Source organism: Apus apus, chromosome Z (genome assembly GCF_020740795.1).
Source record: "Apus apus isolate bApuApu2 chromosome Z, bApuApu2.pri.cur, whole genome shotgun sequence".
In the NCBI taxonomy this organism is placed as follows: Eukaryota; Metazoa; Chordata; class Aves; order Apodiformes; family Apodidae; genus Apus; species Apus apus.
The window spans coordinates 68,330,718-68,356,214 of record NC_067312.1 but is presented as its reverse complement, the minus strand read 5'-3'; the positions used below and the strand labels follow the sequence as shown (position 1 = coordinate 68,356,214).

At 43.5% G+C, this 25,497-nt stretch overlaps 1 protein-coding gene across 9 annotated transcripts in view; it reads left to right on the top strand.

Annotated features, from left to right (window-relative positions):
• The window catches only part of PALM2AKAP2 (PALM2 and AKAP2 fusion), a 285,217-nt gene that overhangs the window by 250,630 nt on the left and 9,090 nt on the right, over positions 1-25,497 (top strand). For 6 of the 9 annotated variants that reach the window (XM_051642422.1, XM_051642427.1, XM_051642425.1 and 3 more), the window contains 3 exons: positions 10,243-12,622; positions 20,073-20,251; positions 23,475-23,513. In XM_051642422.1, the coding sequence (XP_051498382.1) occupies positions 10,243-12,622; positions 20,073-20,251; positions 23,475-23,513 (2,598 nt within the window). The remainder of the gene's footprint in view (positions 1-10,242; positions 12,623-20,072; positions 20,252-23,474; positions 23,514-25,497) is intronic. The other 3 variants (XM_051642428.1, XM_051642426.1, XM_051642424.1) reach the window with 1 other exon arrangement.

Below are 25,497 nucleotides of genomic sequence, written 5' to 3'. Positions count from 1 at the left end.
TTATCTTAATTCTCCACTTGCTGAAAGAGCAAGTGATGAATGCCTTAATCAAATAATATCCTAACGTAGTCCAGATGTGCTGTAGGTCATTTAATCAGTGGCTTTTCAGCAGGAAAAGAAGGAATAATGAGTCTTTGGTTGGAAGAGATGAAGCCAGCAGGGGCAGAGGGACGGGAAGTAGTAGGTGCTGAAAGGGAATGTCTTATTCCCCAGGATTTCTCAACTGCCTTTTTTTTTCCCAAATAAGGAATTTTAAAAAAAAGAAAACAACTTATCCAATGAAATATTCTTTCATTGAAATATATTTCAATGAAACATTCTCCTGCAGGAGATAGTGAGGGAACTGTAGTGCTCAGTTTGTATTATGAGTGAAGCTTAGATGAAGTTGCTTAACTGCTCACATTGCTCACGTGGTAGGTCATATTTATAGCCTAGGGACAGCAATGGCATGTGGAGAATTTAGAAACATCCTCCTTTTTAGAGACTTTACACATCTGGTCTCTTGCTGCTAAGCCTGTTGGGTAGACCCTGTAGTCTGACTTCTTTCTCTGTTAAATATTTGCTGGCTGTTTGTTGAAATGGTTGTGTCAAAGTCCCATGATATCTTGGCTACACTGGACTCATCATTTACTGACAGCAGTTTGCATTTTGTGGGTGTGTGTCTTTGAATGGCTGTTTGTCTACATGCACCATCCAGAAAGTTAAACTGTGTGCATGCCCACAGAGGAAGAGCCCTGCAAATTGCAGCCCACCAGAGTTAACAAGGGTTGGCTCCTGTGTGAAACTTCCAGCTTGTAGCCTAAATGCTGTTTTCACTGTGGCATGTTTCTGGAAAGGGGAATGAATTGAAAACATTTTTTGTGTGGTGGTTTCCTGATGGGCTCTTCACGTGGTGACACACTGGAGAGAGCAATATGGCGGGGGGGGAAGGGGTAGTGTGCCACACTCTTGTTGGAAGTGGCTTCTCTCCTCACTTGTAAGCGTAACATTGGCAGAGACTTCATTTACATCCTGTGAGCACCATCATATTTTCCCTCTCTCCACCTATGTAATTCAAGCAATTTTTGAGTTTGTACTAGCTTAGATTTCCTCTTTCTTAATGTCTTATCAGATTTCCTGTGATAAAGTTCCAGTGATCTTTTTTTTATCTGAGTCTGGAGGTAACAGAATAAATTCATTTTGGGTAAAGCTAAATATAAATCCCAACCTTTCTGAGCCACTACATGCACTCTCTTCATAGAGGGCTGTAGGGATCTCTAGCTTTAAAATAATCCAATTTCCCTCAAAAACTGAGGAGAAGGTAATCGACTGAGTGCTCAAGCCAGCTGCCTGACTTGTACTCTAACTTGGCCACTCCTCTAGTCCTGCCGAGATTGGCTGCCTGCAGTGAAATAAGCACTGTCCTGCTCTTTGTGCTTCGGGCAGAGCAGGTTGCCATAGAGTGAGACATGCTGCACCACACTGTTACCTAGGGATGCCTTTGCTTAAGGAGATTTTGCTGTGATGGGTCTTAGCCTAATGGATGAGAGCAGCTGTAACAAGTCCTACTGATAGAGGCAAAGCATCAATAATAATTCTTAACCTGCTTCGGTTCTCCAGGAAATATAGGTGTTTAGCTTTTTTTCCCCCACATTTCTGAGCATAATTTTTTCCTTTAGCCCTCTCTGCAGCGTCACTCCTAATTCTCAAATTCCACTAGATCTTGAACAACCAGGCTCTTTTTAGGAGTACAGCAACTACTGATTAGGCTTTAGGAAACAGTCAAAAGCAGCATGATCTTTGGCAGTTGGCATTTGTGAAGCACGGAAGTGAAAGGAAGCAAAAAGTAATCTATTTTAGGCTTTGTTTGCAAAGGTTTGTAGGTGCTTTCTTCAGTTAAAGCATTCAGTTTCTACTATATTGCACTTGAAAGTGGTGAAAAGAGCTCCAGATGAAAGAGATCGTGGAATTTTGCTCATAAAATGCATTTTAAGCCATTTATGAAAGATTTACAGAACTGTATCAGCCAGTGAAGGAATTTGTATCATCAAAAGACTTCAATACCTCTCAGCCTATCTGTGTGCTTATAGCAGGTTTATCTCTGCTCTTCCAATGTATTAAAACAGTTTTCCCAGCAGCCATGAGATCTGCTCAGAGGAAAGTGAACTGTGTGGCCCTTTGTCTCCATTTGCTGCCTTTCTCCTGCCCCTGCCTAGCCCAGATTCATTTCTCAGGAGGTCCCTTTCTCTTACACCAAAATGATTAATATGCCAGTATTTTTGCTCCAGATCTTGCCTTTACTGAGGAGGATTGTATCTCCGTTCTCTAGATGGAACAGGAATCCCCCACCCCCAATGAAAAGACTTAGGAATTTTGGAAATCCCCTTGTCTCATTGTTTTTTCATGCAAGTGACCGTAAAGGTCACCCTTCCCTTGTGCTGACATTATCTAGATGGGTTAGAGAGTATTAAAAGCAAGGCTTAGTTTAGCGTCCTTTTCCCCTCCCCGCTGGGATTAGATCATGCTTTACCAGAGCCATTTTCCATCCTGAACGTGTGATGGGCAGATCTCAACTGCAGCGTGTTGTGAAACTATAAGATTTTATGCATACATTCATAAGCCCTGCTCTGCTTAACTCAGTGTCTATGCTGGGGACTCTGCTAAGCTGAACAGTTTTCTCTACTGATTCAATTGGGATATCTCTCTTCTCACTTACCATCAAAGCAGAGGTTGAACATGAACATTACTAACAACAGAGCTGTGAGCACTGTTCTCAGATCCACCAGCACCGACCAAGGCGAGCCTGTCCAAGTGGACTCTTCAAATGCAGTGTTCCATGGCACAGGACGTCATCGGTGACCTTCAGCTATGAAGAAGAAATTCTATTCAATCATTATTTTGCTATACCTGGTATTCCCAGCCAGGTAGTGGACAATTTTCTAATTGTGTAATGCTCTTTAAGGGCTGGTTGGATGCAGTGCTCTTCATTTCCACCAGCAAACTGTTGCACTGGTAGCACTGGAGACTGCTTCAGGAGATGGTGTTTACCATTTCAAGTGACTTAGCGCACTTTACACTCCGTAAATCAAATATCCCATCTGTTGGAAGCATTCGTTCTTGTTTCAGCAAAAACAGATTTTAGAGACCATCTACAGAAAGGAAAGCTGTAGGAAAAACGTGTAACAAAGTTAAAAAGTACTAACCATCTGTGGTGTTGTAGATGATTAATGTGCTAATATGTTTGCGTTGACCTTGAGTCTAGTGCTGCCTCTCTGCAGCATTGGTTTATTTCCCATCCCTCCTACAGCATGTACTGTCTTGGTTATTTTGTCCTAGGGAACTAAATGAAGCAACAGAAGAAATAATACTTGAGAGAAATAAATTTGGAATTGAAAGGAGCATCAGACGTGGGATTTGAACTGATTAGAAAATACATTTTTCTGCAGGAAATGCATGCACTGGCTGCTCTAACTCAGTTGCACTTTCAGGCTGACTTGCTTTACAAGAAATGAACAGTGCAGAGAACAAGAGAATGGTCTTTTGACTGCAGGTACTTGTACCTGAAATCATATTGTCACCAATTTACTGGGGTCTTGGGTACTAGGAGCACTTCATTATCCACTAATCTGGAGCTCTTCAGTGCATCTTACCTGGATGCTGAGAGGAAAATGGGATGGAGTGTGGTGGTACCAAATGGTGCTGCAGCTTCTGAATGAAAGTTTAATGACAGGTTCCTGTCATTTCAGTTTTGCATCCTGTTTACTGTAGAACTGAACAGAGCTTTCACAGCAAAGCTTACCAGCCCCACACATTGTAGTATCCAAGTCTATACCGCTTGGATATGTGCTGCTTTTACTGGTGCCAGCTGTTAACCATCATGCACTAATAACCTCTGTGATGTTTTTTTCTTTACCAGAGTTTATACTTCTTTTCATTCAGAAGTTAACAGCCTTTTGTTGCTAAATATTAATTTCCATATAAATCACTTGGTCCAGGCAGGCGCTTCATGCAATTGCAGTTCTTTGCAGGAATTAAAGTATTTCCTAAAAAGTAGCTAGCCTTTTGGGTTGTTGTTTTATTTGTTGTTTTTCTTGTTTTATAACAGCTGCACAATCATTTAATTTAAAGAAGGAACATACTTGTTTCTTTTGTCCTTGTGGCAATAGTAGAAACCCGATCATTAGAGTTGTAAATTCTTCACAGAGCGACCAGATCTGTATTTTTAGGGAGTAAGAGAAAATAACTGGCATAAAGGATCAGGTGGCTCCTACCTGTAGAAAACTGCTTCCAATTTATGTATCTTGGAGTTAGTGGGGCAAGTATTTGGGTTTATTCCAAAGGTGGACCATTGCTTTTCCAGGAAAAACTTCAGCTGTTTGTCATTGAGGGTACAGAAAATACTGAAGCTATAGAGACATGTTTGAAAAAATGTGTTATAATTCATTATGTGCCCATCATTAAAATATCCTACCATACAGTATATGTTCATCATTAATGTATTCATCATTTTTAAGCTATTTTTCTCCTTCCTTAATTTATTACAACAGCAAAAGGATTTGGACCTTGATTGGGTAAAAGTGTTTTATAGTATACTGCATGGGGAAGCTGCAGCTGGTGGCTTAGCTGAAATGAAGAATATTGCAAAGCCTTTCACATGTTTTCTGAGCAAATGCAATCAGAACTTCTTTAAAACAGACAAAAAAAGGACATATGGAAAATCATTCAGAAAATGTCACACCACAAGCTGTCTCCAAGTAGCCACTTGTTTGGGCACTGTATCCCCATGTCCCTTATTACTGTCTGTATTCCAGAAGAGCCCCCCGCTGCTTCTTAGAGTGAGGAGTAAGAAGTTGGATTGATTTTTAAATTGTGCTGTTGTGATTTCTGAAGTGCTTACAAGGAGATAAACCAGATTTTAGAAAAGAAAATTTGCCTGTTGTACTGCCTTGCTATGTCAGGCAGGTCACTGAAGAGCATGGAGGGCTGCACACAGAGAATGTCACTTGTGACACTCAACACTGATACATTTTAGTCATCGGAAATGGTTTCCATCTGTGTGTTGAAGACACTGTGTACTGCACTGTGAGAAGAACGGGCCAGGTTTTGCTTTTTTTGTGCTAGTAGGATTATGAATGGAACCATTCAAGGTAGTGCCAGCATGCGTCTGGCATGTCTTAAATTCAACAAAATTTGGCAGCAGGATTTGGGTTGTGGTTTTGGTTGGTTGGTTGGGTTTTTTTTTCGTTTGAGTAATATCCAGTTTCATTAAGTGAAAGATGATAATTTTTTTGGACACCGCTTTCCATAGTATTTTTAAAACACTTTAGCAGTCAGTATAAAAATATTTTATGGAAAAATGGGACCTTTTCAGACAGGAACAAGAGGACAGCACTTCAGTTTTGGGGCTTTTTGTTTAAATGAAAAGACACCATTCCTGTAGGTAATGTAGAGAGAATTCCCCTTCCTCTCCATGAGCCTCTCATTATCAGCTGCATCCCTTTTCTTCCCCAGTTCCAGGATCTTTTTGAAGAGTTTTTCTCTGATGCTGCTTTCTCTTTGCTCACTCAAACAGGAAATTTTCAAACCACAAAATGTGTGGCGCTTCAGACTTCTTTCTGCAAAGGCTCACACCTGAAGCATTCTTGTCCCTCCAGCAATGAGTGGGGGCAGACAGGGTGGCAGCTGCTGTGGGAGAAGGGAGTGCACCAGCCAGTGTGGGATGGGACCCCGCAGAGCTGTTTGGGTTGTCATTTCCATCTGGGATGGAGTGGGATGGTGGCACCTTTCTGAGCACCTGTTGTGTGGCAGTCAGTGTGAGCTTTGTGAGACGAGCACTAGCACCTTGTATGACTCCGCTTTTGTTTTTCTTGCTTGTTAAGAACTGCATCACTTCTACAGAAGATGACTTCTCTAAATAAGTACTTGCTGTTGCAAGAAAGACAGGAGTGATACCTGTGTTGGCTAGGAGATTTCTCGCTGGACAATGTGGCCATCTGGAAGCACCTAGGCACCAATGACTTCTGGATCTTTGCCATGCTTGGGACTAGCTGCATCTGTGATGCAGATGGTGACTGTGTTCTTCAGAAGAATGAGCTGAATGAATGCAGCTGCTCTCTTGATGGTTTGCCAGTCAACCCTCTAGCAAATCCATAATTTGGTTCCTTCTCCTTTGAAAAGAGACATCAGAGAGGCAGGCCAAGACAGTAGGTGAAGATGGAGAACATGATTGACGTCATCAGGGAGGTGCAGATTAGCTTGTCAACCATATGCAGCAGTTATTTTAAGTTACACTATTGTACTAAAACTGCTAGAGGCATGACCAGCTCAAAAGTTCAATCCAAGAGCAGAGGGGAAATGGTTAAACAAAGAACTGGCTGACTGGTAAGACAATGAGAGGAGAAGCAAGTGTAGTACAGGACATCTCCAAAGGAAGATGAAACCTGAAGTAATGGAAAGTCAGCAATGCTAATGATGCCAGGAGACCAACAGCATCAAAAGCTGCCCTGAAACTTGGCTGGAGTGATTGGTAGAAGCCCACAAAGAGGAAAATCTGTTTTAAATTTTTTAAACCACAGAATGTTTTTAGTTGTTTCATCTTCTCCTCTTTCCTCTCTCCCCACCACCGCTGTTGCTTCAGAAGAATGTTGATGTGGCTCAGAAGAATTGCCTCCCACTTGTTGTCATATGCATTTTGCATTGCATCAAACAAAGGCAGGCACTGGTAGTACATTTGCTGGGTCTTGCTAGTAGCACACCCACATTTTTTTCCTTTTAAAAGAGTTGACTGCCCAAACACTTAGACTTTTGTAGATGAAGAATTCAACCAAGGAGGAAATATGCTAATAATTCTCTAAGCTGCTAATAATTGCAGTTTACTGAAGTGCAGCAGCATTGTAGAAACAATACTAATTACCCAGTTGCATGTTGACTTAAACAGAAATGAATGTACATTAGGGATTGTGTCAATGCAACAGCAACTTCTGGAATATCTAGCCCTAGATGAGCTGTGTATGGGAATCACTGTGAATGCTGAATGCCTGGCTACAATTAGGATTGAATGCAGCCCTTTTCCTGTGTACAGGCCTGCGTAATGATGCAGGCTTTGAAAAGCCTCCTCCAAGGCAGCAAATACAAAGCTTTTAGTACGTATTTATCCTCAAGGAGCAAAAACAGCCCCCTGGAAAGCTCACCTCCATCTCCCAAACAGCTGAGGTAGGGGTCTGTGAGCATCCCACCATCCTCCTTCTCTCACCCATGGTGTCATCATCTCAATGTGTGTCATTTTCCCAGACCCAGTTAGTTGTCCTGGGCAGCCTCTGTGGTCTGAACAGTCTTGAAAATCTTTATTTTGTCAGCTGCTTCCATCCTTAGAAACTTCTCCGTTATCTTCTGCAGGTAGCTCATCAGTAGATTGACTTCTGCTCCTCACAGCAGTGTCTGGAGCATAGTGGCATTACCATGAACTCAAAAAATGTCCCCAGAGTCTGCCAGAATGTGTTGAGAGAAAAGCTGGGTGTTTTTTTAATTTTATTTTTTTCCTCCTCTAGCATTCTTCCCCCCTGGTGGGAGCCCTCCTCCTTACTCAGTTACTAAATCCCCAGCAAAGAAAGGCTCCCCCCCATAAAGTAGCAGTGTTTCCTTGTGGGTTTTACTACATAATTGCTTGTCTTACTGCATAATTATATGTGCCACACTAATTGCACAAACATACGCACTTTCAGAATTACATTCTGACATAAATACATGCCCTGATTAGACAGTTACGTGTATATGCCTTAATTGTGAACGGTAGATTGCAGCTATGATGAGAGGATGGGCTCTTACGTGTTAAGAAATTGCTGAAATACTGTGCCTGTGGTTCTGTTCCCCAACCTGAATACTGAAACGTGGTATGATATGAAGTGGTTCATACATTAAAGCATTGATTGAAGTAGACTTGCTTTAGGGAAAAGAGTCTCTGGGACAACCGGAGGCATATTCCCAGCTCCATGGCATGGAGGTAGTAGAAGCAGAGGACTGGGGCTCTTCTTGGGCTCTGCAGGGAGATTGTTTCAGTCAGGGCACAGCTTCCTTACCAGATTTTCTGTGACAAAAGATGGTGTTCTTGTGGCTGCAGAGGACCTGTAGTTAGCTACCAACATCACTAGAGGCTTTGATCTGTCTGATTAGAAGATACTAGCATGATGGCATACCCATGGTCTTTGTGAAAGTGGACAGCCAGCAGTCCTGCACTGATGCTTGTGTCCCCTTGCACAGGGTGCTCTGGGTTTAGCAACATCCTCCCTTTTGGACCAGTGAGTCAGGCAGAGGAGATTTAAACCCAAATATCAGAAAGGTATTGCAGTTCTGGTCCTGTCACCTGTCACTCAGTTGTGTCATAATACCTGGAGCTCTCCAGGCAAATTCAGAGCAGTTCTTGCCCTTTTGAAGTTAAAAGAAGGCTTGTTCTTTCATTCCTGCTGTGCCCACTCAAAAGAGTAAAGACTTCTTATGCTGATTGTTCTGTATTTGTAGAACATTTGTTTTCTTTAACATATCCTTAATAGACTAAAGAAGAAACTGGCCACATTTAGGTATTTAAATGGTGAGAAATATAGTGTGCTTTGGAGAAGCATAGCTAGAAACTTCAGGTGAAGAATTTCTGGTTTCAACAGAAAGTGAAATGCAAGAAGGAAGTGAAGTATGTCACATAAAATATATAGAAAAAAGGGAGGTTGGTTGGTTGCTTTTAAAGGTTTTTCCCAATGTTTAAGCACAATTAAGAAGAAAATATCTAATGGCTGAAGCCAGCATTGTCTTAAACAGTATACAAGTAGATAATTAGACAGCAAACTCTTTCAAAGTGCTTATAGAAAGAAAGCTATTATGTCTGTCTGTCTTAAGCCAGACACCTTAAGATGTGTAAAATGTGTTTTACTGCCTATATAAACCCAGAGGCAGTGTGGTTGTTCAGGTCACTGATAAGTGTCATTTTGCTCCTAGCTGATCATCTTCTGCAGCAGTGTGTATTAACAGCATGCAGGGTAAGGGACAGCAAGGGCAGGGGTGCCTAGTAGATAAGATTGTCCACAGGGTTTGGTCAGTACCATTTGCTTCCCAAACCCATGCCCCACACACAGAAACATGTGAAAAGGGAGCTGGAGATGTCACATACCACGTTTCTGTTTCAAAATGTTAGTCTGAGTGAATAGATGTATCATTTTTTGTTTTCAGGAGTTAAGAGGAGTTAGGAAGAGTGAGCAAGTACTTTCTGAAGAATAATGTTGAAAAGATCCTTTTTTTTTTTCTTTTGGTGTTTCCTTTTTTTTCCATTCAGAAGTAAATAATTATAGAGAAATTCACTGACATATTACAAGCTTAATCAGAAGTTCCTTTAGGCTTTACTCACAGGAAGTTCAGTAGGTTACATGATGGGTAAAATCAGCCCATATAAGAACATAAATAGTGTTTCTTTCAAACCTCTTTGAGAGGAGAAGCAACACATCAGGGAGAAATCTGAATCCAGTGTAACTGCTCTGCAAATCAAAGTAGTGGGAGGGAGGAGACTATGACTCAGGTCCCTGTCATGCTTCTTGTAGTGGTCTTCATGCCATGGGAGTTGCAAAGGCTTCCTGTATCCCAGGGCCAGTTGCATGTGGGTTTCCGTGTGGGCTGGAAAAAGACCCCATATCTTTCCAGCACCACATAATTCTACCCTGTGTTTGATGACCAGGATTGATCCACTGAGAAGTGAACATTCCCTGCTGTTGCCACTTCCTTTGTCCTCTGTCCCCAGATGTTAGCATCTGTTTCTGCAAAATGGGGGCAGTAATAGTTTTCATCTGCGGAAGCATTATGAGATTTCCTTTAGGTGCAGAAAACATTTTTAAAATACTGAGATCATAGGTGTTGTGTGCTGCATAAGCAACACATTTTGAAGAACCTAAACTGCCAGGTCATCAATAACTTGGGAGATCCAAAGCCCATTTTTAGTGGTAAACTGGGACACAGGCATGAAATAACAACAAAGTGAGGATGGATAAACAGATGGAGATATTTAAGTGAAAGTTGTTTGTTGTTTTAGTGGCTTGTCCAGCTTATGGTAAGGTAACTTTCTGGGATTTTGTGTTAATGATTTATCTCACCTTCCCACACTCTGAGGGGTTGCTTTAATCCCAAGTTTAAGAAGTGCTAGGATTTGCTTTCCAGATGTTGTGTACTCTGCAAAAAATAAAAATGTTGCTTTTTAGGACTTCATTATAGTTTTGTTCTCTTTTATTTCAGAAATCTTCCAGAATCCCTGAGGATGACATCAGGTTGAGAAAAAACAGAGACCAAAACTGTGCCAATTTCTTGGAGCCAGCTACTGTGCTTGCTGGAAAGGAAGAGAAAATGGAAATTGAAGTTCCAGTTCCTGAACACAAAAGCATCACCACAGTGGCTTCACCACATCCCATAGAAAATCAAACCCACTTCTTTTCCCCTGCTGCCAGCCACAATGGACTTAAGGACAGGCATGAATCTCTGGACAGTGAAGTTGCTAAAGAGATCAGATACCTAGATGAAGTGCTGGAGGCAAATTGCTGTGATTCTGCTCCAGATAATACCTTTAATGGGACATCGTCCCCTGAACCAAGTGCAGTCTCCATTATGGATGGCTCAGGAGCATCTGTTAATGACTCAGTACCCATTGAAAGGGACAAAAATGCAGCTGACAAGCAGGCACCCTTGGTGGCTGAACCATGTCACAGTAGCATAACAGATGGGAACCTGAAATCTAATGGCCATTCCTTGAGTGGACTAAAAGAAGACACTAGGGAGAGTCTGAAGGTGCCAGGAAGTCCCGCTTCTTCAAACAGCTCTAGAAGATCCTCTAAGGATGGAGAATCAACTCTTACAACCCTTAAAAAAGAGGCTAAGTTTGAACTACGAGCGTTCCATGAAGACAAAAAGCCCTCAAAACTCTTTGAAGACGAGGAAGAGAAGGAAAAATACAGAGTCCGCAAAGTGAGACCTTCAGAGGAGATGATGGAACTTGAAAAGGAAAGAAGGGAGCTCATTAAAAGCCAGGCTGTCAAGAAAAACCCCAACATAGCTGCCAAATGGTGGAACCCTCCCCAGGAGAAGACCCTGGAGGATCAACTGGATGAAGAGCATCTGGAGTCTCACAAGAAGTACAAGGAGCGCAAGGAGAGACTGCAGCAGCAAGGTGGAACACCAACATCTCCCAAACAGGTCAGCTGCTCCTTTGTACCACCAGAGCCAGTCAATATCAATAAAGAAGATATTGTCACAGAACAAATTGACTTCTCAGCTGCCAGAAAGCAGTTCCAGCTGATGGAGCATTCAGGTCCATCTCAGGGTCAGGCCCCACCGAGGCGGTCAGGAGCACCCAAAATGTTCTCCATCAAACCCTTCTACAAAAGCCTCAATTCTCCACAGGTAGACAGGCCCTTGTCCTCCGTGGTAAGACCTGTTTCAGTGTGTGGGCAAACAGGACAGCTTGAGGGTAACAATGCCACTGTTGTCAAAGCACAGAAGGTCTCTTGTACCTCAGAAGATGATACAAGTGCTCAGACTACCCCTACTGATGCAGTAAGAGAGTTACCATGCAGTGATAGCCCCAGAGCTGGACAGGCCTCGAAACTGTGGGCAGAGGACGGAGAATTCATGAGTGCAAGAGCAGTCTTCACCGTAGTGAAGGATGATGGACAGAGTGTGCTGGACCAGTTCCCAAAGTCAGCCAGCGCCCCTTCCCCTCCAGAGGAGCTCGACTCTGGTTTGGATGACTTGTCTGTAAGGTCTCAGGATACCACCGTCTTGGAGACCCTTTCCAATGACTTCAGCATGGATAACATCAGCGACAGCGGTGCCTCCAACGAGACCATGAGCGCCCTGCAGGAAAGCTCCCTGGCTGATTTCTCCCTGCCGCAGACCCCGCAGGCCGACACTCCAGCGGAGTGCAGGGGTGAAGGCATCTCCAAGTCCTTCAGCGACCCGGGCTGTGACTCGCTGTCCTCTGCCTTGGCAGACTCCATGCTGATTGATGACCAGCTGGAGTACCATGCTGGCCTGCTCGTTCAGAACGCCATCCAACAAGCCATAGCCGAGCAGGCAGATAAAGCAAACTGCAAGGAAGAGGAAAACCCAGCAGGGAAGATCTCAGTCAAGGAGCAGCCAGCCACCACCAGGCCAGCCCCAGCCTCCAAGGAGCAGCAGAACCCAATGTTCAAGCCACCCCAGGTGTCTTCACCTGTTCAGGAAAAAAGGGACACCGTACCAAAGACTTCAAAAGATGAAGACTCAGGACTCAGGGAAGGGAAGGGTTTGCAGCAATCACCTGTCTACTCAGCCAGCCAGCCGTTCTTTGTGGAGGAAAACAGGCACGAGGTCAGCTATTTCAGCAAGTATTCAGAGGCAGCTGAGCTGAGGAGCACTGCCTCCATCCTGGCCACACAGGAGCCTGAAGTGACCGTCGGCCCTTTCAAGTTACGGTCAAGGAAACAGAGGACTTTGTCGATGATAGAAGAAGAGATCAGAGCTGCCCAGGAGCGAGAAGAGGAGCTGAAGAGGCAGCGGCAAGGCCTGCAGGTGGCACCCAGCCCTGTTACCAAGAGCGCACCCCCCATGCCCTCCAGAACCGTGTCTTACAAAACTGCACCAGGTAGGTGCCCAAGGCATAAGGGGGAAGTGAAATGTGACCGAAGGGTCCAGTCAGATCCTGGTTTACGTAATTTTTGAGTGAACAGGTTGTTTCCTATTGCTGCGCTGCTCAGACCACCAACTGAAATCTAGGATCATCACAAGGAAGGACAGCAGCAGTTTTTGCAGCTGTGTGTCTACTTGAAAGACAAACATACAAAGTGTTTTTAACAGGCTTTCTGTTCTCTTTCACATCATTAAGTAAGTGCTCAGGTAGTGCGGATTTACAGATTTGGGGGCTTTGAATCAGATTTCTCCTTGTGTGCCTTTGTTTTGCTTTCTGTCTTCAGGCATTTCTTGCTCTTCTTCACAAAGATCTCGAGTGCTGTGTGTTGCTGTGTATTTCCCCTGGTGTTGTTCAACTACTGAATGAAACAGGTGTCACAAACAAAATGCTTAATTCAGTGCAAGTCCTCTGACTGATCATCTTCTGGGTCCTTGTGGTGACATTCACAGCAGTTACAGTGTATGAGTATCCTCTTTCCCCTTTTCAAAAAACAAACTCAAGCATTCATGCCTTCTTAGTGTGACATAAATTTCACTGATGTAAATCTGAGCCAGTGATGCTTCTAAAAATTGTGCAGGGTGATGCTTTTCTTTTGAAAGTCATGGCAAATATGAATAACATCTGGATTAAGTGCATTACCGAGTCTGATTGTGAACTTGGCATGTTATACAGCACATAAATAACTAATACTTGTTTTTCTTTCTTCTGCAAAAGGGATAATTTTATCCTGTGTTTCTTCCTCAAAAAACTGTAGCAGATGTTGATAATTTCTCTGATCTGCTATTGTTATTACTTCTGTAGAACAGCATTTTTGATGGGGAGTCTCCATAAACTGAGGTGTGTTGAGCAATATCTTGACAAGATGTGAGAGATGGGGCACAATAGACCTCAGCTAGGAGGACTCGTTGCATAAAGCTGTGCTCATGACCCTTTCAAAACCCATCATCTGAAGCTGCAAGTGCTCCACATGACGCTGATAATGGTTGCTTTTTACTCACAGGTGATGCTGGAAGGGCTGCTGACACTAATGCTTCTTTTAATGGAGCATCTGGGAAGACTGTGTACTTCTCGTTCTTATTTCTCTACACAAGGCATTTACTTTCTGTTTGATGTTAAAATGTTCATTGTAAATTACATTCTAGTGAGAATTATAAACTTACATTTATAATTAATCATTCTGGACAGTTTCCTCTAAATGTCCGACTGCCACATTTTCAAGAATGAAAATGGGAATCTATTAGCCAGTGACTCAGACTACTGCAGTTTGCAGCTGGTGACAAGGCAAAGAATTAATTTCTAGGAAAAGATGAATATGTGACAACGTGTAGGGATGTCATTGATTTACAAAAAAAACAACCAAAAAGAGCTCTGAGCTGGCAGGAATCGGCTCAGCACAGTTGACGTTGCAGGTTCATGCCCTCAGCTCAACTCATCCTTCTTGTCCCTTTAGCCAGCTGTGTTGCAGTTAAAACTTGCAGGCATCCTTAAACAAAGGGAGAAGAGATCTATGCAATCCCCTGGAAGATTGCAGCAACTTTCCCTTAATGTTAATATTTACAGTATCTTTTCAATATTTACAAAAACAGAGGCAAAAGGTTGGTCAGCAGAGGCAACAAAATCTGGCTGTAAAGTTTCATTGCAGCCAGTTGCAGAGGTTATTTAAAGAGCAGAAAAGACAATTTATTTGTAGTAGGCACAGTAAAGAATATGCTGTAGAGTATGTCTGATACTGTAATCTGAATATCTAGCTTCACATAGAAAATAATCATGATAACAATAGAAACACAGGTAATTCTGTCACCAAATTGCCTTTCCTAAAGAAAGAATTTGCACTCTTCTTTTAACAACAGGATACCTCAGCAGAAAGGGATTAGGGGGTCAAGTCTAAATTTGAGAAGTCTGTTGCTAATCCATGAGTGCGATCCGTAAGTTCACGAGAACTCTTTCAGAGGAGGTGCAGCAGCAGTTAATTAGCAATGGCCTGCCTATAAGGTTGCTTTTTTGGTGGTAGACTGGGCAAAGCAGTTTTACTGGGACTGCAGCTCCACTTCACTGCTTTGAACCGTCATATGTGGTAATAGAAACAGAAGCCGTAAAAAAGGACTGCAGTGAACTGAACTGCTGTTTTGACTGAAGTGTGAAGGATTAGCACCATTCATGTGGGTGTACATGCAAAATAGCTGCTTATTAATTTAGATAGCAAACAGGCTGGTTTTGCCACCCTGACATACAACTTTGATACAACTGATGGTAACACTGAACTTGGTGTCTGTCAAGCACAGAGCACAAGCTGGTTCTTACCAATAAACTTCTGTTCTGCTAAATAGTGTCCTTTTGGGATGCTTCAAAGCAGCTCTTTAACCCATCTCAGGTCACTGAAGCAAGACGCAGAGTCATTTCAGTGGAATGACAAATACATGTTGTGTGTACACAGGACAAGACCTTCTCCAGGGTGTTCCTGGGAAGGTGGAAGAAAGAACCTATGCAAACTCCTTTCCCCCAAAAATTGGGTTTCCTTCATGAGGAAACCCAAGAAAGACCAAAAAAATGCTTGAGTATGACTAAATAGAGAGTCACTGTGGATCCCAGAATATTTGTGGAGCTATGTTTAAATGTGAATGTTTCCTGTGTTGTTTTCCTGCAGCACCTGCTGCACTTAGCAAGGTGCTGAGCAGCTGCACAGCAAGCCACCAATGATTTTCTCCTACAACGTGCAGGTGGTACACCATCCCTCATGGGCAGAGAGCAGCTGGGTCTGTTTGATAGTTCATTTGAACAGACTGATACACATGTGACACGAGAGGATCCAGCCTACATTTGCTGGTGTCATTCCCATGTTCCTTTTACTAGGAGTACTTAGATTATGGCAATCTTGTGTCTGACCTACCATACTGCCTGGCTTAAGTAATCCTGTTCATCAAATGAGTGGGAAAATCATTATATGAGGGGTCTTGGTTCAGTGAAGATTTTTCTGTTGGAGAGAGTCCTTTGTGAATAATTGCTGTCTCATCACAGTGTACGGGGACATCCCAAACATAAGAAGCCATGCCTGAGAGATGCTTCCCTGAAGCTGCCACATCTGACTTCGTGGTGTTCCTCACCAAAGCATTGCCAGGTGCATCAGAAGGCACATGGCATTCCTTGCACGCATCTGAGGTGCTCAGACCGATCTGCACACACATCTGGGAAAAATGCCCACCAAGCAGTCACCTTCTGCTGATGAACTAGATGAGAGAATTTAAGTGAATGGCAAAAGCTCAGGGAGGGAAGTTGCAGTTTAGAGATGGAAGTGATCAGGAACCTTTCAATTAGAGGTAACTGTTCCCACCAGATAGTGAGGGACATGTGTGTGCTGTCTTCTTTCTTCTTCTTGCCTTCTTCTGAGTGACAGACATGGAGGGTAACCCTCTGTCAGAGTCTGAAAACCACTTTAAACTTTCGGTACTAAATACCTGCACTAAGGAAATTTATATGGTTTGACTGCTGCCTGAAGACACTTTTTGCGCAGTAGGAGGAGAAGCAGAAGCTTCAGGGCAAGATATTTTTAATATTTGTTGTCATCATAAAATTTTAGCTGCGCTGTATATATGCAAAGAATCAGGATTGGGCATAGTACATATGTATGAACCCCTTTTTAAAATGAGAATTTTGAGAAAGGCTAGGGCAGAAATTAAGCCTCTGAGTTTATGGAAGATACTATTTCCTTACCCTTCCATAAGCACTGGTATGAAAAAAGCAGGGTTCATCACCCTCTTCAAGGATTCCTCTGGAGTGCTCATTACTCATCCCCTGAACACCCCCAGGAGCACCTTAACAGCATACTAACCCAGCCCATTTGTCTTCTGTTCTTTTATTTCCTCCCTAGTGGAGAACGTATGCAAGGTGAGAGGATCTTCAAGAGGTTCTTTTTCTAATGTTTTCTTGTTTGTGTGTTTGCACATTCATGTTGCTCACTTGGTGTTCAAGAAGACCAAAAAGGCCCACCCTTTACCTGAAGTGGTAATGAGACTCTACATTACCAGAGAGGCATTTGTTTTCCATGTTTCAACTATCCCTTGACTTCAGCACACACTAGCCTGAAGCAATCTGTCTTGCTAGAATTCCTAATTTTGAAGAGTTTTCCCGGCTGTGCAGATGACTTAAAAAATATCGACAGCATCTGTAAAATAGTTGCTCATACTTGTGTAAAGCCCCATTCTTCTGATCTCCTTTATCAATATGATATGATGGCCCTTGGCACCTGCTCCTTATTTAGTGGTGGCTCAGGCCCTTGTCTTCTCGATCACTCTTTCTTCTTGATGTTGCAGCAAACCAGTTGTACATCCTTATGAGTGCTGGGACACGCATTAGGCTCCATGGGGTGGACAAGTCACCATCACAGCCCCTCTTGCTTTCCAGAGCCGTGCAGAGGTTTTGGTGAGGGGAAAACTAATCTGTCCACAGCTCATGTACATCTTTGATTTTGTAGAGAGATGTCAGGTGGTGTGTTGCAGCCACCAGGCTGGGACACAGCAGCAGCCACCCCTTGCCTGAACTTTTCCTTCTCCTCCCCAGGGCTGAGAAAGACAGTACTCCATAGGAGCAGTTAATGGCTGCCCTAAATAGCACGAGAGGCAGGTAATTAAGATAAATTAAAATTCCAGGAGCTTCCTACTAGATCCCTGAAGCCAAAGAGTGAAGGAAGCCATCACCTGAACTGAAGCCACAGAACATTTTTTTGAGTTCCTTTGAAGGAGAACAAAAATGTAAATGTGTAGGTGAAGATTGGGATGCTATAGCTTGTACTCAGTATCTTGCAACAGCTCTTAAGATTACCTCAGGGGACTAGCTTCCTCTGGAGGGGAAGACACTGCTGCTAACTGGTGTTACTTTGCAAGTGTGACCATCAAGCTGCATTTTTTTCTGGTACCCCACAAGTGTGACCCTGTTTCCATTTCAGTCAGAGCCCAGCTCCTTTATTACTCAGCTTGGATTTGGGTAAGGACCACCAGCAGTGTATGTGTGCATCAGGTGTGGGCATGGGACTGTGGAAGTAGAAAGTGCCTGTGATCATTGTGTTTCATCATAGTTTTACTGGGCGACTCTTCTGCCTGAGAACAGTACCTTATCTGGACAAAAAGATACCAGAAGAAAATCAGCCCAGCAACATTTCTAACACAGTCTAAACTGGTAGAATAGATCTACACTGGAATGGAGCTCTGCATCAGGTTCTTGGTGTTTTTCTGTGGTTGTTCTGAAGCTTCAGACACTGTCATCTAACCACAACCTGACTGTGAGATGTGCTGGTTTCTTGCCTTTCTGCCACTGTTGGCAGTGGTGGGATCTCTCTTTTTCACCTACCTGCCTGTTTTGACATAATTTTTAGGAACTTGAAAGAAAAACTTAGACCTCTGTGAAAGCTAGTTGAAAGGATGCTGTGAATTCTTGAGGTTTTAGTGAAATTCAAACTCAGACAGAGGAAACAGTTGTATAAGCCTATTTTTTTGTGGATACAAACCAACAAACCACTCTTGTTGTGGGCAACTCTCATTTCTACCTTGGCTTCTATATTTGTGAAAAGGGAACTGTGACACTCTTCATGGTGACGCTGCCCAGCATGCCCAGAACTGCTGCATGTTCCTATAGGGGTTACAATACAGAAACTGATGGGCCTTCCATCCAGAGGGGATGCTGCTGATACATCCCCTTTCTGAAATGCAGATCCCCAAAGCTTACAGTTTGCATTGCTTTCCAGTGGCAGTGAGGTGGAAGGAGCTCTTTTGAAGCATGAGGTTTGTCCATAGGTCTGAGCATCCCATGATAGTCTGCATCCCTTGGGGAATACACAAAAGCTGGGCAGACATCTGGGAAGCTTGATACTCATGCATTACTTGTATACATCCAGAGTGTAAGAATGAAGTAATACAGCAAGATATCTGACCCTTAATCAGAATCTTGGCAGACAGAAACCCCCTCTTCAGTGTCTGGGGTGATTCAGAGGGGGTGAATTCTCAGCTTCATCCCTGTAGCAGGCAGCTTAAGGTAAGCCTGTAACAAGAAACAAGTGATGCTGGGTTTTTCCATACTGGTTAGAAATGAAACAAGCCCAGCAAGGGGATTTCTTGTAAAAGAGGTCTCTAGTGCCAGCTTGGGTTTCACTTCTCCCTTCCAGAGTAAATCCTGCTGATTCTTACTGGAGGTTTCAAGGCTACTCTCTAGTGGCTGCCACTGTTTTTTGGAGGAGCAGCTAGGGTTTTCATTTCTCTCAGCAACAGGAAGTTTCATGGAAATCTGCACAATCTGTCTGCTTACTTCACTTATTTGTAAAGGGTTTGGGTGGGTTGTTTTCTTTTCTCCTTTTTTCCTTTCCCATCCATTGAACTGTGTTATTTCAAAGGGCTGACATGCCATGGAGAAGGGAACCTGATTTTGGTTCAGCATTGCTTTCTCTTGTCATAGCTGAGGACCCCTGCACCTTATTGCCATGACCTGTCACTGTTGTCCTCGTTCTTCCCACCAGGGCAAAGTGGGTGGCTCACCCCAGATCAGCACGTGGTGATGAGAAAGGCAGGTTGTCCTCCTGGAGGAGTTGAGTTGTCCACCCCCTGAGCTCTCCTGCAGCATGTTGCAGTCACCTCCTTGCTCTGGACTGCATTTTGCCCAGCTCTTCAGCTGGGGTCACTCTTGTCTAAAGCAGGTTCCTCTTGATGAACTGGGCTTGCTCAGAGAGCAGCCTGCCTTCTCTCTGACTTTTCTCCCACCAGCAGGCTGAAGGGCCCTGTCTGATCCAGGGATGTGTGGGACAAAGGCCTGTCTTGCTCTGCTACAGGTCTCCCTTCAGGAGCACCTTTGGTGACTTGCAGGGAACTGCTGCAGGGCAGAGTAGCACTGGGTACTGACTCAAAGCCTTTCTTGCTTTGACAGCAGATAAGAAGCAAGGGAAGAAGAGAAAATGCCAGCAACCACTTAAACAGGTGCCTTCTGTGCACATCTGGCACGTGGTCCCGAGTGTACAGTGGTGTCATCCCATAGGTTGTATTGTCTGAGCCAGAAAAAAAAAGATAATTTTGAGGTTTTCCAGAATCTTGCAAACATTTCCAGATCACATGTGGGAGGTAATGGGTAATTCAGCCAGATACTACCGTAAATAATAGTAGTGGGTTAATTTTGCGTTGTATCCTGTGGTAATTCTTGTAGGTTTTGTAAAAAGATTTAGCAGTGTGTTGGTGCAGCAAATTTCAGGAAGAGAAAGAGTGTTTAAAAAAGCCCATCACCATCCTGATCTACCAGATTGTTCAATAAATTTCATTCCAAACTGTTTATTCATTTAAACCCCTCTGAAAATGCTTCTCCAGCTGTTGACTTTTGGAAACAACCCATGAGTCCTTCAGTTCAGAAAGAGTTGTTCCTTTTCATGTCTTTGCAGGAAAGATAGAGAAGATCAAGCCTCCTCCATCCCCCACCACAGAAGGCCCTGTCTCACATTCTGACCAACCACCTGAGGAGCCTGCAGGAGCCCAGCGACCCAAGAACCTGATGCAGACCCTCATGGAGGATTATGAAACTCATAAAACTAAGCGACGAGAAAGGATGGATGACAGCAGTGTGAGTGCACTTTCTCTTTTTGCTTTTTGCTTTGCCATAGAGACCTTGACTCATGAGAACTAACATTCAGACAAGAAAAAAATTTAGTTCCAAATAATCTGCTTAGATCACTTTGCAAGTGTATTAAGGATTTTAACACATTGTAAGGGCCCAGTGTGTTTCACAGGGAAGGATCAGGGCCAATGGGGAGGAAGAAAGAGCATCATGGCAAATATCAAAGGCAATTCATGTTAAGTATTTTAAATAAGTTTGTTTAGTTAGTTAATAAATAGTTAGGGGCAGTCAGTAGCTGTCCTGCAATTGACAGGCTCTGTTAATTCACACTCACCAGGACCCTCCAGTGGGTTATTTTATTGGCTTTTTGAACTTTGTGGGTCAAGCATGTATTCATGCCTGTGTTCCTAGACTCCCAAAGTCCCATCCCAGTGTGCTCAGGATTCAGTGTAAATGGATAACTTTCCTAGAAACCATCTTTTGCAGAAATGGATTGGGAATGTCTCAGAAATGAACATGGATCCTTCAATAGGTAGTGTGATGTTTCCTGCTAAATTTGTAGTCTTCCTTCCACACAAAGAGAAAATCATCCAGAACTTAAGTTTGTGAAATGAGTGCCTGCATTTCAGTCATTACTGGAGCAGATTTTAATGAAATTAAGTTGTTCTTTACTGGATGCACTAATAAGAAAAGCTATGAATTTCATAGCTAGAAGTACCAAAATTCAGGTGCATCCATTATACAACCTATTCCCAACAGAGTACGCGGTGTTTCTTATTCAGAATCATTATTACTGCAGACACTGAGTGCAGCAGGTAGTGAGATATAAGTGAGATACAGAACTTCTTAAACTGACATAGTTGCTGTTATGTGTTTGCTGAAGTAGCCACAGTCCTCCAGGTATATCCCAGAGATGTCAGAATGATGACACCAGCACTAAGGAGCTGAAGCTCCACACAAACTGCTTTCTAATAACGTTCATTAAAGATAGAAGCTCATTAGGTGTATGGAAGTGAAGGTTTGTAACATGAATACTGCACTAGTCTTGCAGCTTTTAATCATGACTGGTGAATATTGCACAGTAGCCTAAGGAGTGCAATGTGGAGGGGTCCTGTTGGATTTCTTCTGGTTAACTGAAGTGTAGTAGGAGAGCTGACTCAAAATAGAGACAGAAAAATTTACAGTTCATACCAGAAACTTTCTGGTCCTTTATTCTGCTGAAGCTGTTGAAAAACAAGAAGCCAGCTCGTGCCCACAGTTGTGCCTTGTTCTTACAGAGCATCTTGGGGCTGTATCTTGGGAAGGATCCTCTCTCTGGTTTCCTCTCTGTCCCCAGAACTCCCAGTGAAATGGGGTGACACCACCTGCTCTGGTGGGTGCTGTTTTCTTGTGTCTCCCCAGAGGATCTCTTCCCCATGAAAGGCTCTCAAAACCTTCCAAGAGACACATGAAGCTCTTTGCAGAAACTAGGAAGAACTTTAAAAAACAGAGGGGCATAAAACAGTGGTGCAAACCAGAACTGGTTCTTGGCAGTCCTGCAGTGAGCATCTCTCAGTCTCAAAACCATAGGATGGCAGAGAAGCTGCTGTGCTAGAGGTGACATTCAGCTGGTCCTCACCCTGCACTTTTCCTCCACCCCTGTGAAGTGGAGGATGACTTGTCCAGCCCACAATGCAGTGGCTTGTGGCCAAAATCTTCTCCCACAGCTGTGGTGGTTACATGCCGTTTGTTGTGCATGTTGTAGCACACAAAGGACAAGTAAGGTGTCAGTGGACCTAACCCCTCTGCTCAGTGACCCGAGTGCAGCTCCTCAGGTGTTTGCAGAGCTGCACATATGCTATAAAGCAGGTTGGCCACAGCTATGTAGTCTCTTCTGCAGTTTGAAGTGAGCCCTGACATCCTGACCAGCACGCTGATCTGGGCAGAGTTGCACTGCTACTAAAGCTTCCCAGTCACCCATCAGACAACTGGTGGGATGGACCCTCTTCTGGGATGGATTGTCAAGGCTGCAGGGAGTTTACAGAGCCCCAGTGCACACCAAAGTCCTGCAGTGTTGCGGTTTGTTGTCATTCTCCTCTTCTCTAAGCCCATTGCATACTGCCAAACAAGATTTACATTCTTGCCACTGCCTACCCAAAATCCTATTAGAGGTCAGTGTCCTGCAGAGCACAGGGAGAGCTTCCCCAGGCCAGCAGGAGTGTTTTATTTCTCTTCCGTGCCTCTTTCCGTTCTCCTTTTGTAAATCACCCCCACCATTGACAGGAGAAGGATAATTCAAACAAGAAGTGCTACACTTGTACCACTGTTAGCTTGAGCTAATATTTTACATGCCAGGCTAAGCAATAGTTGTTTAAACAACAAAAAGCTCTGATTTGTTGGCAGAGGACATTTGACCGTGGGCTCAGGAAGGTTATTTCTGAAACTAATGAAACAAAACAAAACAGTCACTGGCCTGTTTTCAAAATAGAAATGAAATATAGGGTGGGAAAAAGCATAACTGATAACCAGACGAACAGCTCCCACTTGGAGAGTTAAGTCCTGAGAGCTGAATGTGGCTCAGAATTGCTCTTTGCATGAGGGGAACCAGATACAGCAGCCACAGTCTCCTAAACAGAATTGTGAAGAGGTTTGTTGTCCATGGAAGACTCCCCTCTGATACTCTGAGCACACCAGCAGTACTGACTTACAGAGCTTTGGTTCCTCCCTACGTAAGACACACCAAAAGGCAGGAGGGTGGTTTCAGCAGGACATCTAGCCTGCCTCTCTTTTAGAGGTCACCACCTTCTGTTCTTTGTCTGGCTGATGTGGCTACAACACAGCCACTCTGTCTGTAGCCTGCAGGTTTGGCCTTTCAGAGACAGAGGGCAAATCAAGTGCATCTGCTCTTGGAAGAATTTCACTCCTCAGGCAAGAGGCCTCTTCTTCCAAAGAGAATGTTTTGTCATAGAGGTTTCAACAGGTGAGAAAAGAAGAGAAAAAGAAGCAGCAAGAAAATGGGTCAAGCACTGATGGTAAACAAGACTGCGGCTGGCCAAGCAATGTCATTAAAAAAACAGCAAACTGTCTAATCAGGGCTTTTTTTTTGTTGGGGTTTTTTTTTATGACACCGAGTTGCTTGAAATCCTGTACTATGGGATGTGCCAGTTCTTGCGATTTCTTTTTGTTCTTGTTTCCTACTTATAACATGCTTGTTTGATGTACTAATGCTGGTCTTTTCCCTTTCTACCAGTACACCTGTAAATTACTGTCTAGCAAGGTTACCTCTGAGGTATTTTTTTAACTGCTTATTTATTTTTGCTTCTACTTGCATGGTGATTCCAAGTGCATGTTGCTGCAGTTTGCATTTTCATGCTGTGTGCCAGTGCTGTTTCATATCAAAACCAGGATGCAAATGTGTGGGGGGGATATTCCTTCTTATCCCTCATCAACAAATATTTGTGTGGCTGGTTTTCTGACCCTTGGATTCTAGTTACAATTTCTGGCATGGGGGGGGGTTGTAATTAAAGGGATGTCAGCTGTTGCCCAGGACTGGAGCATTCCTGAGGCGTGAAATGAGAACTTTGCCTTAATCCCTGTTACCATTTAGCTGGCAAAGCTAAACCTGGGATCCAGGCATCCTCAGATGCTGAGTGAAACTGCTGTGGCTATCCTTTGTCTCTGATTACAGTGTATTTAGCACTATGAAAATCTCGAGTATTTTGTGAAGAATCCACACACAAACCCTTCATCTGTGGAAGAGGAGTGTCAGATGCAAGTGCATGGCCTCAGTCTTGTGTATTTTGTGAACCTGTCCTAGTCCCTGTGTGTTGTGATGTGATGACTGACCACAGTCCCACAGCTTAGCATTAGTGTTAGTCTCAGAGCAGAAGAAACCCGGACCTGCTAATGAAAGGGCATTTACAGTGATGATTGATATTTTAGCAAGATGCAATACCTTCCACAGTCATTACCCCTGCAAGCTGAACTCTGCCACATGAAATAATGTTAAAGGCCTTGATACCAACTACACTTTTGCCATGTTTGTTAGGAACTAGGTGCTCAATAGTGAGGATATTTTAGTTGCCTGCAATTTTCTGTGCGAACATGTGTGTACATCTGGACTTCTCTAAGAGATACAGATTGTGGTAATGACTGACATTTGTTTGTCCAACATCAGCTTTTTTAATAAACATTAACCTTCCACCATTTCCCTATATCATAATGTGTTTGACCACATCAGCTACCTCAAGACAAGTATATGAACATGTTCTATCCTGCATAGTAGACCAAAGTCAGGTCTAGGCCATTTCCTATTCATTAAATAATTTAGTGTGGGTTTTAGCTCACTGATCCAAGCCAGTGATTGATCTTAGTGTAGAGTATATATAGAGAGTTAATCAGTATAAGAGCAGCATGCTTTCAGAGACCTGGTTTTAAACACAGGTTCGTCCTCATCTCCTGTATAGTATCTGCACAATAGTCTGAGTTATGATTTATGAACAGTAAGTAGCGATCTGAGCCTTTGATGTTGTGTGAGAGGCAGAAGCTCAGGTGTAGACTCTACATGCCCAGCCCTTGGCCATCTGCTCGGAAGGGTTGCATGTCCCCCTTTTAAAATGATAATGACACAAGGAGTAATGAGCTGGAAATGACCATGCATGGATGGGAAAGAAGATAGAGATGAAAAAGGCTGTAGGACATGGTGATTCTGTGTGCAGGTGGAAGCATGCTGCCTGGCTGATCCCCAGTGTTAAGACTTAGACTGAAGATCCCATTCGTTTCTCACTGGAAACCTTCAGCTTAGGCTGGGCAGTCATTTTGGAAGGAACAGCAGGACTCAAGATGTGATGCCCTGCTACCCTCTGGTGATCCCAGAGCCAAACTGTGGCTTCTGCTCACCAGATCCCTCTGTGATCTGCCCTGGTCCAGGCAGGAGGCTCAATTTCAACCATCTCCAGCAGCACTGGAGCTGACCCAGCTGTGCTTGTGCCGCTGGGAGCTGGGAATTGGGAACCATCCATCTGGCAGCTCTGCTCTGTTAAGCAGCAATCCCCCAAGCAAGGGGCAGTGACTGCTGAAGGTAAGCCACAGGCAGCAAACAGCAGCTGGCTTCCTTAGACTCGTGGTTTTATCACCTCCAGACTCCTGCAACCTGTGTTTAAAGCACATCTGTCTGATGTTTTAAAGAGATCACTGATAATTACATGCCTGCATATATAGAGGTTGCTTTTATCCTCAAAATCTTATGCTTTTGTTCTTAAAACTGTATGCAT